This window comes from Pinus tabuliformis, chromosome 9 (genome assembly GCF_031772625.1).
Source record: "Pinus tabuliformis cultivar Carrire ecotype Pingquan chromosome 9, CPIR1, whole genome shotgun sequence".
Lineage (NCBI taxonomy): Eukaryota > Viridiplantae > Streptophyta > Pinopsida > Pinales > Pinaceae > Pinus > Pinus tabuliformis.
The window spans coordinates 1,824,507,167-1,824,519,412 of NC_142307.1; the positions used below are offsets into that span (position 1 = coordinate 1,824,507,167).

The 12,246-nt window shown below is 39.1% G+C and overlaps 1 protein-coding gene across 6 annotated transcripts in view; it reads left to right on the plus strand.

Annotated features, from left to right (window-relative positions):
* LOC149156086 (uncharacterized) overlaps positions 1–12,246 on the plus strand; it is a 203,550-nt gene that overhangs the window by 55,938 nt on the left and 135,366 nt on the right. For 3 of the 6 annotated variants that reach the window (XM_089437904.1, XM_089437902.1, XM_089437900.1), the window contains one exon: positions 7,991–8,053. The exons of 1 other annotated variant lie outside the window; for it this stretch is intronic. In XM_089437904.1, the coding sequence (XP_089294030.1) occupies positions 8,008–8,053 (46 nt within the window). In that variant the 5' untranslated portion in view covers positions 7,991–8,007. Of the gene's footprint in view, positions 1–7,974; positions 8,054–12,246 lie in introns of those variants that run through there. 2 more of the 6 variants (XM_089437905.1, XM_089437903.1) reach the window with 1 other exon arrangement.

Below are 12,246 nucleotides of genomic sequence, written 5' to 3' on the forward strand. Positions count from 1 at the left end.
CTTGAGCCAGCCATGTGGGCCCTCACCCATCTACCATGATCGTATGTTTGAAGGTGGGCCTCTCAAATCTAAAGGTATGACTTGTCATTTTGAAATTGAGTTTTGTAGTTTGCTTATCATGGACACTTCTGGGCATGGATTAATGGGGGGATTCAGTGGAAAGAATGGGCTAGGTTTGTGCTTCTGTCCCTTAGACCCCTTTAGGAATTAACCTTGCATTCTAGTCCCGTGGGATCTCTTTTACTGACCATTTGGTTTCAGGGATGGTATTTCACGGGAAACCCTGATTTTGGTTGCGTGGTCCCGCTCCCTTATCTGCTTATATTACCCTCTTTCCACTCATTATTACCCCATCCATCATTTCTCCCACTTGGGTCCACATTCCTCCATCGGGTCCACATAGGGTCAACTCGCCCCTTCCCCTTGCCCACACCTTGGGTCATGGCTTGGAATGAAGCTTGGAGGTTGATGCAGCTAAAAAGAAAGTTAAAAGCATATATGGCCACATTCAACAGGAAAATTACCACAAAATGCAAAAGATGGTCAGGACAAAAGGATTTAGCACGTGGGCAAAAGCTAATACATGAGCTCTACCCCATTATCATGACCATCACCCTGGTTCCAACAGGTTCTATGAATCTTCTTCATCATATAGGAACCCATGATTGTCCCAACCCTTGGTGGGCGATGAACTGCCCCACCTTAAAGGGGGTAATTTACTGCTATATCTTATACATCATGTTCTAACCCCTTGAGCTCCGAGTAGTTAATAAACAAAAATCATAAAAAGGCAAAAGACATATAAAGAAGGGTGGAAAAGTCAAGGCCGGGGCACCTCATGTACCACGATTTCTTCCTCCTACACCTTATAAACCGAAGTGTGGGCTTCCCTCTTATTAGCTATCCTTGTGCCTCAGCATGTGACCCAGGGCTGCCCCTTCTCATTCCCTACCTCATTCACCTATCTACCACATGCCACCACCTTTTGACGGATGTACCTTGACTATATTATCCCCTTTAGAAGTAGAAACCACCTAATAGGGTACTTGGTTAACCCCATTGGGAGTTTAGGAGACATTGGCACATCATGAAGCCCATTATGGAAGGGTAGGCCATTATGAAGCCCCCACTTGTGGTCCATGATTAGGTAAGCTCATTTGCTCGATTTCTCTATTGACTTGTTGTATTGGAAGCCTAGGGGATGCATTAGATCTTATGCAAGATTGCAGATGGTTTCCATTTGGGGTTTGGTCTTCCTATACGGGGTCCTAACCCTCCAGAGGACTACATTGGCACATGTAGGGTGAGTGTTGAGAGCCATGGGCCTCCATAGCAGCAGAGTACACTCCATGGATCCCCATAGCCATTCAGAGATTGCTCGTTGTTCACTTATTGGACGAGGAGGATGCACCTGATCCATCATGCCCAGCTAGCCCCAAATCTACACCACACACTTGGCAGATGATCTAGGACTTCTACGATGATGTGGCATCTCCTACATTATCATCCTGGCCCTTGAGGGCAACCTATAGACATCTTTGATTTGTTTGGAGACCCATGAGGACACTTGTGTGCCCCCACAGTCATTTGGAGCACCACAGGTTATCACAAGGGGCCAACCCCTTGTCCACTGCTTTTGAGGGCCGTATTATTCATTGTGGCACCCATGGACCTCATTAGGTCTCTTAGAGGGCCCTACGACATGCATAGATTATTATTTGTCCTCCTGAGAGGCTTACTTTTTCATTTGTGAGATAGTTTGGTGGGCTTGTCACCAAAAGGTTGTATTATTAGCACATTATTTTATTTTTGGGGCTTATGTAGGCCAAGGAGGCTAATTTGAACTCCTTAGATGTGTATAAATACAAGTGAGGTGAGATCATTTCTCATCATCACTTTGGATTGGATCTCTCTCTTCTTTAGAGAATTTCACACTTTTCGCTGGAGGATGATTTGGAGCATTTATGGATGAATTTTGATGTATGATTATTGGTTTACCTTCTTTTGGAGCTTCTTTATTGTCATTTGTGAATGGTTGGATATATTCTACTACATGTAAGTACAAAATTTTGATGCTATTCATTATTACTTTTGTGATATATGCTGGATGGGGTTTTCGTTGTTTTAAGGCTAATTGCTACATGCAAATTATTGCTTAATATTGTGGGTTTGCCTCTATTATAACTTTCTCTCCATGCATTGGCCCTTGTAGTATGAGCGAAATCTCCTAGAGGTAAAATTTGACCTTGACAAGCCATTCCTCTTGTACATTTGAAGTATAAAAGCTGCAAGATTGCTTTCACTTGACCTAGAGGGTTTGTGAAGTAATTTTGAGGCCTCCTTGACTGGAAACCAAGAAATATTACACATAATCAACATAGACTCCATTCTCCCAAGCATTAAGGCACTGATCTACCAAGGGTGGTCACCAAAAATCCTATTCTTTCACCTTCTCCCAAGTCTAACCACATTGGGGTGCTTAGGGCATCATTTTCCCGACAAGTTAGCCACTAAAAAAGTTCGATCTCCTAGGGTCTCCTACGTTGGCCTCTCTTCTAGCCCTCCTCTAGATCTGAAGACAATCCGATGATGGAGTTGGGAGAAAATCTAAGCCCTAGCTCTGGGACCTGTTGTCGCGCGGATTGACACGACAACGCTCGGATCGGGGGCTGTCACTCTGATCCCCGATCCCTCCGTTTAAGCCTGTCTCCCACGGCTAAGGGGGGTAGACCCTGTGAGGTGATGGAGGCCAACTGCCAAACAGTTGGGCTGGGAGACGAGATGCACGATTGAGACAAGCACTAAAATGATTTAATGAGTTGAGCAGACCAGTGCCTTATGAGATCTAAATGATTACTAGCTGGATAATACAAGAACATGAACTACAGACAGCAATCATCCATCATCAGATAAAGAGAGCGATGCTTTAAATATCTAGTAAACCACAAAGCTCTTCAAATAACGGTATCCAGCAAACTAAGAGAAATAAATCGTTTTAAGCAACAGTGAAACCAGATATCTACTTTATGCTCAGATCTCAGCACGAAAGGTACAGCATAAATAAAAGACTGGAACTGGCAAAATAAATTTTCCACAATTTTTTTTTTTTTTTATTTTTTAATTTTTATTTTTTATTTTTATTTTTTATTTTTATATTTTTTTAAATAAAAATCAAATCTAAGAAAATTTAAAATCTCTAAAGCCTAAGTCCAAAAGGAAAATTTAAAATCTAAATCTAGAAACTAATCAAAATAAAATATTTTTTATTTTTTGATTTTTTTTATTTTTTATATGATTTAAATCCTAAACAAATAAAATTATAGACTAAACTAAAATTTAAATCTAAAATCTTAAATCCCTAAAAAAAGAACTAACATAAAATCAAAATACGACTATGGCGATAAATGAAACTATATTAGAATCAAGCCTAAAAATATATATTTTTTTTTTTTACGGAAATGCATATACGGGAAATAAAAAAAAAAAAAAACGAAATTCAAAGAAACCCTAATCTACAGCATGATGCGAACTTATATACACATGGATAACACCAAACTCCTGCGCTCAAGCGATTCCAGCATTACTATACCCTAGCCACGAAATGTAAAATTCGAAACAGTGAACGAAATACCTGTGCGTGAGTTTCTGAAGGAGACACGGGCCGAGAGAGCACTGGTCCGATGCTTTGACGCCCACGCAAGTTTACAAACATCAGCTTTCGATCTCAGAAATATTATCGTCTGCCTTTTGGTTATGCAGAGAACCCGTTGGCGGCAGACACAATGATCGATCCGGCAGCTTTTTGGTGCGTAAATGGCAACGTCTCGGCCGCAGGAGGAAAGGGCAATGACCCGGATTTGATGCTGGCCAATCCGTCTTCGTTAGAGGAATACGTATTGAGGCCTGAAACAAACAACACTTCACACTATTTGCTATGATGCAAACGCTGAGACCCCTGTTGCTTTGAAGGGAGAAACAGATATATGGCGTGACCTGAGAATCGATATGTGACTAACTGACTGTAAAACGAGAAAGGGAAAAAACGCTGCACGCTGCCACAATACCACTCTAATCAAAACGCATTTGAATCAACGTTAAATGCATGACCAGAGTCTTGCTGCCAGCGGGACTCGAGGAAAAAAAAAGGTTCAGGGTTTCACCTTTTGAAAACTTTGACAATGACCCTATCCATAAACCCCAGAAAACCCCAAAAGACTATCGAAATATGCTTTCTTTTGGAAATCAAACACTGACACAAAGACCCTTTTCTGAGAATACAGGATGCGTTGGCTAAGAAAATTATCGGGGAAATGCACAGAGTCGAATCACTTCAATTGAAAGAGACTTTCGTACCTGGCGTCTGAGAGACGGATTCGCTGAAATTTTACCTGAGCGTTTTATGCTGCTGAGACCAAATCTGAAGATTCCCTCAGAGAATGATTTCGTTTTGCCTGTTTGAAGCATGAATTCAATGCATTTCTGCTGTGGACAGGGAAAATGGCGGATAGAACAGTGTAATGATAACCCTGGAAAACAGCAAATAAGAGCCCGGCAGATATATGCAAAACTTCAAAATAAGACCACTTCAAAATTAACCTAGAATTACAAGGAAATTACAGCTCTTGGACAGCCAAATTTGACACTAATTGCAGTAATGTTTTCGATATGATCAGAAATTTTGAACTTTACTGTAAGCAGAAATAAAATTCTCTCATGTAAAACAGAAAATAAAACTCTTAATGATTAACCCAGGGCCAAAACCAGCTAGGCTCTGCAAAGAAAAGCCTGTGGGAGTCGGCTGGTTCAGCCCAGAACTTCCCCAAACGCCCACAAATAGCCTTCAGCTAAAATTTTCCTGCACACCTCAAGCAAACATCAGCAAAGAGGGCAAGAAATGCTGCTAGATTTCAAGAAATAATGGAGATACCTGCCATTATTTCAGAAACCCTACAACATTCAAACCCTAGCACGTGAGCAAGATACCTGTACTCACAATGCTCTGAAAAAACCAGCTATTTTAGCTGTTGAAAACTAAAACATGCAGAAAAGCAATAATCTCACAGCAATTCCAGAGAGTAACACCAGCCAGTTTGAACCCCAAAGTCTTCTTTATTAATCAGAAATCAGATTACAAGAGAGCTTTCAGTACAGACTCACAGATCAGATAAACCTGTAAAAAGACCCCCTAAGACCCTATAAGAAGGAAATGATCCCAACGGCTAGTTTTGGGTGATCCATGTAGAACTGATCTCGACCGTTGATGAGGATCAAGACATCTCTTGATCTCATCCGTCGATTTTATTTAAAAATGATATTTTGCATGTGTTCACAAAAAATATTATTATTTTATTATTTAGGGTTTTTGCTTTGTTTTATGAATTTTTTATTATATATATATATATATTTTTAATTTTATTTTAATATTTTATTTATTTTCTAAATGGATCATTTGAACCAAACCGTTGGAAACATCCCCTAGGACCTAGGACCTAGGACTCATGAGGGGATTTAAACATTTCTCAACCCTCAAGACACATTACATCATGACTTTTACAATTTACATCTCAAGGGGACGAACCCACTTTAACATAGACCCTCATAAACCACCCAGTTCTGCGACACAACTATAATCTAGCAGATTAACACGCTAGGATTCTCCTAAAGTCCTAATAACAAAATGCATCTCGGCTTTGGGGTCGGGTTTGAAGGAAAACTCTGCCGATCCATGGATCGGTGAGACTAAAAACCTCCCGGGACACAGATCATCATTAGAAAGTTAGGTCCACCTAGGCAACTTTACATACATGACTTTGATCTGCTTAGATTATTTACAATTCAAACATGCAGACTGGGTTTACAACAAAAATGATCAAGCTGTCGATGACTGTAGGCTGGCACGGACATGTCGCTCAGGAGCTACCCCTCTCTGCCAACAGAAAGGAGGTGGACTGCATGGGCAGTTGACCAGTAGTGGTCAACAGGACCAAAACTTGCCCTACCATCCCCAAGGCTAGCACTTCTCAAGGTCAAACAACATCATTGAGTCAAATACTTTCTTTGATCCTACCCACTTTGTCTAGGGTAAGAAAATCATTGATTATTTCATACTTTCCTCATACCCTAGACCAAATCATCGATTATTTCATACTTTCCTCATACCCTAGACCAGGTCCACTTGGCCTCGTGTGGTCCCACTTTTTCAAAGGACTATTCTTCAAGAACCATCTGGGATACCAACTTTAACAAGGATTTAGGATGTGGGGAACTCCTTTCAAAGCCTATTCTCATACACCTAACCCCCAGAATCCTCTTCCTTTCCCTAGAAGTACATAGTACCTTTCTTAGAAAGCAAGCAAGCTCCACCCTTCAAAACCTTCTCGGAAAGGGTCTGGGTCACTCATATCCATTGCCTTATCATTTATTAGTGACTTCATACATATCGTGTCTCCTCCCATCGGTGAAAGTCTGTAAAGAGTAGGGAGCTTTAGCTGAGGTGACAATGGGCTATTGCTCCATTGTTGCCCTTGACCTAGAAATTGTTCCTTTTGAATTCCCTCCTAGGACTCCTGCTAGTTTGAGCGGTAACATGTACCAATTCGGAAGAGGCAAGTTCAGACGAGAGCTATTGTTCCTGACTAAATTTCTTCAGATTTCTAGGATGCTAATATTTTGACAAAGTGCCTAGCTAAGGGTAATTTTGAGATATTTGGGGAGAAGCTTGGTTTGTTGGAGAACACTTTCCTTGCTAAGAGATAGTGTTAGTTTACCTAGCTGCTCTGAGAATGTTCTCCTTTTGTCTACCAGGCTGTTTGATTTTTGTTGGAGAAAGGGTGCACTAGTGGAAGAGTTTCTCATGTAGGAAAGTTGGGTTTTTGTAGGCCTTCCCATCTTATTTTTGTAAGGCACATTTACCTAAGTATGCAAGACGCAGTCATTGTGGCTGTTAAGTCTTGTATGTGGCACACTATTCTGGGAGAGATTCCCTACTGGTGAAATTACTCTTGAAGTTCCACTCTTGTGTGTGGCATATTTTTTTGGGAAAAGATTCCCTCGTGTGGTGCAGTTGCTTTTGGAATTTAACTTGTGCATGGTCACATAGGGTGCACTACTCTTGAGGTTACTCATAGCTGCCTTTTATAAGCTCCTAGTCCTCTCCTATTCTATAATAGGTGGAGGGCACACTTATCTAAGTTGTGAGTTTTACAGTGTGAGTTTGTGAGAGATTGTATATGGGCAGCATATGTTATATGTTGTTTCAAGTCTTTTACAGGGTAATATAGAAAGAGATGATATTGTTATTATAGATTTGATAGCAATCTGTTTTTTCGTTTCCAAAATTACTTTTCATAGATCAAACTTTCATCTAGCTGCTGTTTTGATCTAATTAGATGATATGCTGTCTACAGTTAATCCTTTAATTCCATGCTTGCAGATCTGAAAGTTTCGATAGGCGTTTTAGCTATGTTTTCAGTTATGCTGTAGGGTTGTTATTAGGAAAATGCAGACTTGCTTATCATGCCCTCAAATTTAGCATATCTGCTCTCATAAAAGATAGGATACACCAATTGTCACATAGGAAAACAACCTCTGTTAAAGTTTATGCCAAAGATTAAAATAAGTAAATATTTTAACAATTATGAAGCACTTAACAATTCAAACATATTGCTTTTGATAAAGATTAAAGGCAGAGAGAACATGTTATCCATGATTTATCTGTTGCCTTCCATTGTTTGTTGTTGGTCTGAATTGAATTCTGTACTCATTACAGATGAATATTGTTTAAGCTTTTAGTTTTCTTTCTTTAAACCCTTCTAGTATAATTAACTACCATATTGTTTGCTGATTATTATGAATGTAAGCATGCTGTTGGGATCTTTGATGGGTTTATTGTTATGTGAAAGATTGATTTTGCTCTTATGGCCCAATTTGATTAAAGAGGATTTTATGTTATTTATATCATAATTCAGAAAATAGTTTTTGGTATGTGCAGGCATCCACTTCTAAAAAATGGCCGCACTCACACTGGCATCACCTCTAGCAAACAGATTTTCAGGTATGTTTATTGACATGGGCTTAAAGTATTTTTGATCAGATTATTGCTTGTTGAAGCAGACATTGAGTGGGGATTTTCTAACAAAAGGGTATTTCATTCATTTCTAGTTTTTTGGCTGTAGGTCAGTGCTTGAGTTGTAAAAAGAATTACAGCTGTTTTTGTTTGATTGATATGTAATTTTATGACCAGTTTTTGGCTGTGGTTCATATTTTTTTATGATCATGATTTTTTTCTTTTTTTAATGGGTTGAAAGCTGAAGCCTGATGAAATTGCTCTAATTTTTTGGTGCAATGTGATAAATTCCATAGAAACATTCGAAGGCTCTACATTGTTGAGAAGCTTTCAGTATTTTTTGTTTTGTTTATAAAACTCATTTAATTATTGTTTCATATGCATTGTAATAACAACACCTTTGTCATGCAAGGAAAACATTAAATGATCCATTTTCCTAGGTGCAACGGAGTAACAGCAGACCAGATCTGCTAACAGGTGCCAAAAAATATATGAAAATAAAACAGAAAAGGCTCTTATTCGGCTCCTGTAACTGAAATAGAGATCTTCGTATCACAATAACATGAACACATAAAGGAAACCAAGATTTCATTAATGAGAAAGTGAAAGCTTTCTTATAAAGACAATGTTCCATCAGGTTTCGGGGACGTGGGAGAATGGGAGCTGGGAAATGCATGTGGGAGACACCCCCCAAATTTTAGGGAAATTCATGGGGGATAGGGGAATATCGGGGTCCCTAGCATAGGGGGCCCTGTCTCTAAAATTATAAAAAAGGTAGAATTCCCAATAATAACAATTCATCCCATGCACATTCATCATTGCACAATGTAAATACTAAATTCAAATTTGTAAATGATGGCGCCGAGAGGCGCTCTACAACCCAATGTGGAAGAGATGTTGTAAGGTTATGTTATGCTATGTGATGTTATGTTATGTAAACATTTGACTTGGTCAAATTGCATAACAATAAAAATAAAAATAAAATACAATTAAAAAATATAAAATATAAAAATAAAGATGGCAGATTTTGAGATTCCATCACTGCGGGAGGATCAGGTGAAGGTGGCTAGGGTTTTTTCTTACACATGCAGTCATGCCACTGCCACCAAGCATTGGATTGTTCCTGTTGCAAGTGAAGCCTATATTCTTGGAGATTGGAGCCCCCATTGTATGATTGAGGAGGTTTTTGTAATTTCTGAAGTTTCCTTGCACAAGTTATGGTTGCCGTCCCGCCATCCAGAAGGCAATTTTGTTGTCATGACTCATGATTATACACTGGAGAAAGGGTCCTGATTGGGTCACGCTGGAAGTGGTTTTGCTATCACATTGTCAGATCTGCATTTGCAAAGACTCAAACAAGTTCTTTTTCCCACATTTGACAAAGATCTGATCCATCACCTTTCAGATCAGGGAGTTAGCCTGGAGAATCCACGACTACATGGCACTCCCATGGTTCTTTTGACAGACTGGATTCAAAGGCATGATAAAATGCCAAGCCTAGGAATCGTGGCCCTTTGCTTCACCTCTAACATGTACAGGGATAGGGATGCGAGGCCTGTCTTGTCCCCATGGCTTCCAATACCTTTTCTTCTTGCAGATCGAGATGATGCACCTGTTCTGGGCAGAGAAGTTTTTTTCCAGATTTTTGCAAAAACCTCAACTGGATGATCGATCCTTATTAGGGTTCGAAAGGACTTATTGGTGTGGGATCTGAAAAGGGAGATTTATCAAATATCAAGCATTCCATTGGAAATTCAAAGCTTGATCTTTGCGGGCAAATCTATGCAAGACGAATTGTTGCTACAAGACTATAGAGTTGATCGAAACTCCTCTATCATCGTCAACTTGAGGTTGAGGGGGGCTGTGCCTAGATCTAGTAATCCTAAGGGATCTGTTTTTGTTAAGGGACAATCCCATGGATCTACTTCATTCAAAGACGTTCTCAAAGGGAAGCCTGAAGCCTCCATCAAACCTGAACAAACTCTCAACATTCCTGGAGCCTATATTGTAGAACAAATGAGTAAAGTCTCGGAAACATCAATAGATCTATCAAAGATTAATGATCTTCATACTTCCTTCCAATCCAAAGCAGTCATTTGTAGATTCAACTATTTTTGGCCAAAACCAGTGGATATTTTTCAGTGGATTTTTATGACATGGATAGTAAATTGTGAGGTTCACCTATGCTCCGGAGGTTTCTTCATTGTAAAATTTGAATCAGCAGAGATCAAAGAGTTTGTTTTATAAGAGGGTCCATGGTTCTGGGGCAATGCAAGCCTTTTTGTCACCCCATGGTTCCTGGCTTTCGATGCGAATACAATGGTGGTTTCCAAAATGCTGGTTTGGGTAAGATTGCATAATCTACCCCTTCATTTCTGGCATCAAAAAGTACTAGAGGGATTTGGTAACATGTTGGGGTGATATATCAAAATGGATACACAAAGAATTGAAGAGGCAATCTACACTTTTGCTAGAATTTGCGTAGAGGTAGACCTCAACAAAGGGCTACCTAGCCGTATTCTTCTAACACATAACAATCAGTGTTGGACCCAATTTTTAGATTTCGAGAACACGACATTCAGATGCTGCCTCCACCTACAAACTGTACACTTACAAAACATGTCCTATGGCAAAGAAAGATCCAAGGAAGAAAAAGGAACCAGCTAAAAGGCCTGAGGGTTGGCGATTTCCAAAGTAGCAGCCGGAAGAAGAAGAGGATGAGGAGGAAGTGGGCAATCCCATAAATAAGGAAAACCAAAACCCACAAGAACCTTTAGCAAATGGAGGATTAAATCAAGAAGGGACCATGGTTTCAAGCTCGCATCCAACTATGGCAGGAAATTCGATCCAAGCAATGTAGACAAAGAAGGAGACAGGAGGATTCAAACGCCCTTATTCATCAAAGAGCTCAGACTCAGACAAGGAAAATCCGAGGAAGATAGAGGGGAACCAACTAGTTATTTTATCAACTTCTCTTGATCAAGAGGTTGCCGAAAGGTAGATAAGAAGAAAGGTAGACATGGGTAACTAAGTATTTTTACTTAGAACCAAGTTTATTTTTTGTTTTCTGTTTCTTGTTTTTTCTGGGCTCCAACCATGACTAGTTTTTCCTTGTGCTTTTTAAGCTCCTACAACATGTAATTTTGTCTTCTCAAATAAAATTACAATTTTTCCTTGGGGAAAATATAAAAATAAAATTAATAATTATAATTATTAATTAAAACATTTTGACTACATAAAATTATATTAAAAAAATGAAAATAAAATAAAATTAATAACTATAATTATCAATTATCAATAATTAAACAACCTAGATCCATCTTAATTCCGGATCTACCAAGCGCCAAGAAGAATCAAATCTCTTGAAGTGCAAACCACTTATAGGGTGAAAAGAGATTTGAACCCTCTTGTAGAAATATGGTGATAGAATTGCAACTGCTCAAGTAATTTTAATCTAAATCAAGAGACACAATTCTACTATATTGATCTGCAGAATTCAATTCACAATTTAGAACAACAATCTTAGACATGCAACAAGAAATAAAACACATGCACAGTATTTTTTCTAGGGAAACCCAACTGGGAAAAACCCCTCAAGCCTCTTTGCATTAATCAAATTAATAGAGATGTATTACAAATTACAATTGCTTGCCCGCACTGAGGACAAACTGCAAGGGAATAACCTATTTCTCTGCGCAATGAGAAGCTATGACCCAAACTTAGTCAATTTCTGCCTCTGCTTGAGCCCCTATTTACTTGCACAATTCCTAGAGAATTAGCCCCTATTTTTTAGGAATTTTCCTCCAATTGATTGCGTGATTCCCAAGGTTTGATCATTTGACTACATGCAACACTTGTACACTCAAACTAGTTTACAACTGCTTGTTACACTGTTTTGGAATCTCCACCACATCTAGAAATTCGAATTCTTGGATGCATTAGTTATTTTAGGGAGATTGGTCAGTTAACTGGATGATCACTGAGTTAGACTGCTATCCCACTGCACAACTGGTCTTCCACTAGTTTCTCCAACTGTTAGAACTAGTTTAACTGAACACAACTGGATATAACTGAATTGGATTGCTAAAATTTAGCAATCACACATGCTTAATTGAACTCCAAGCCCTCTAACTCGAATTTATGGAGCTAACTGAGTGACAAGAGCCATGTCACAAAAGATA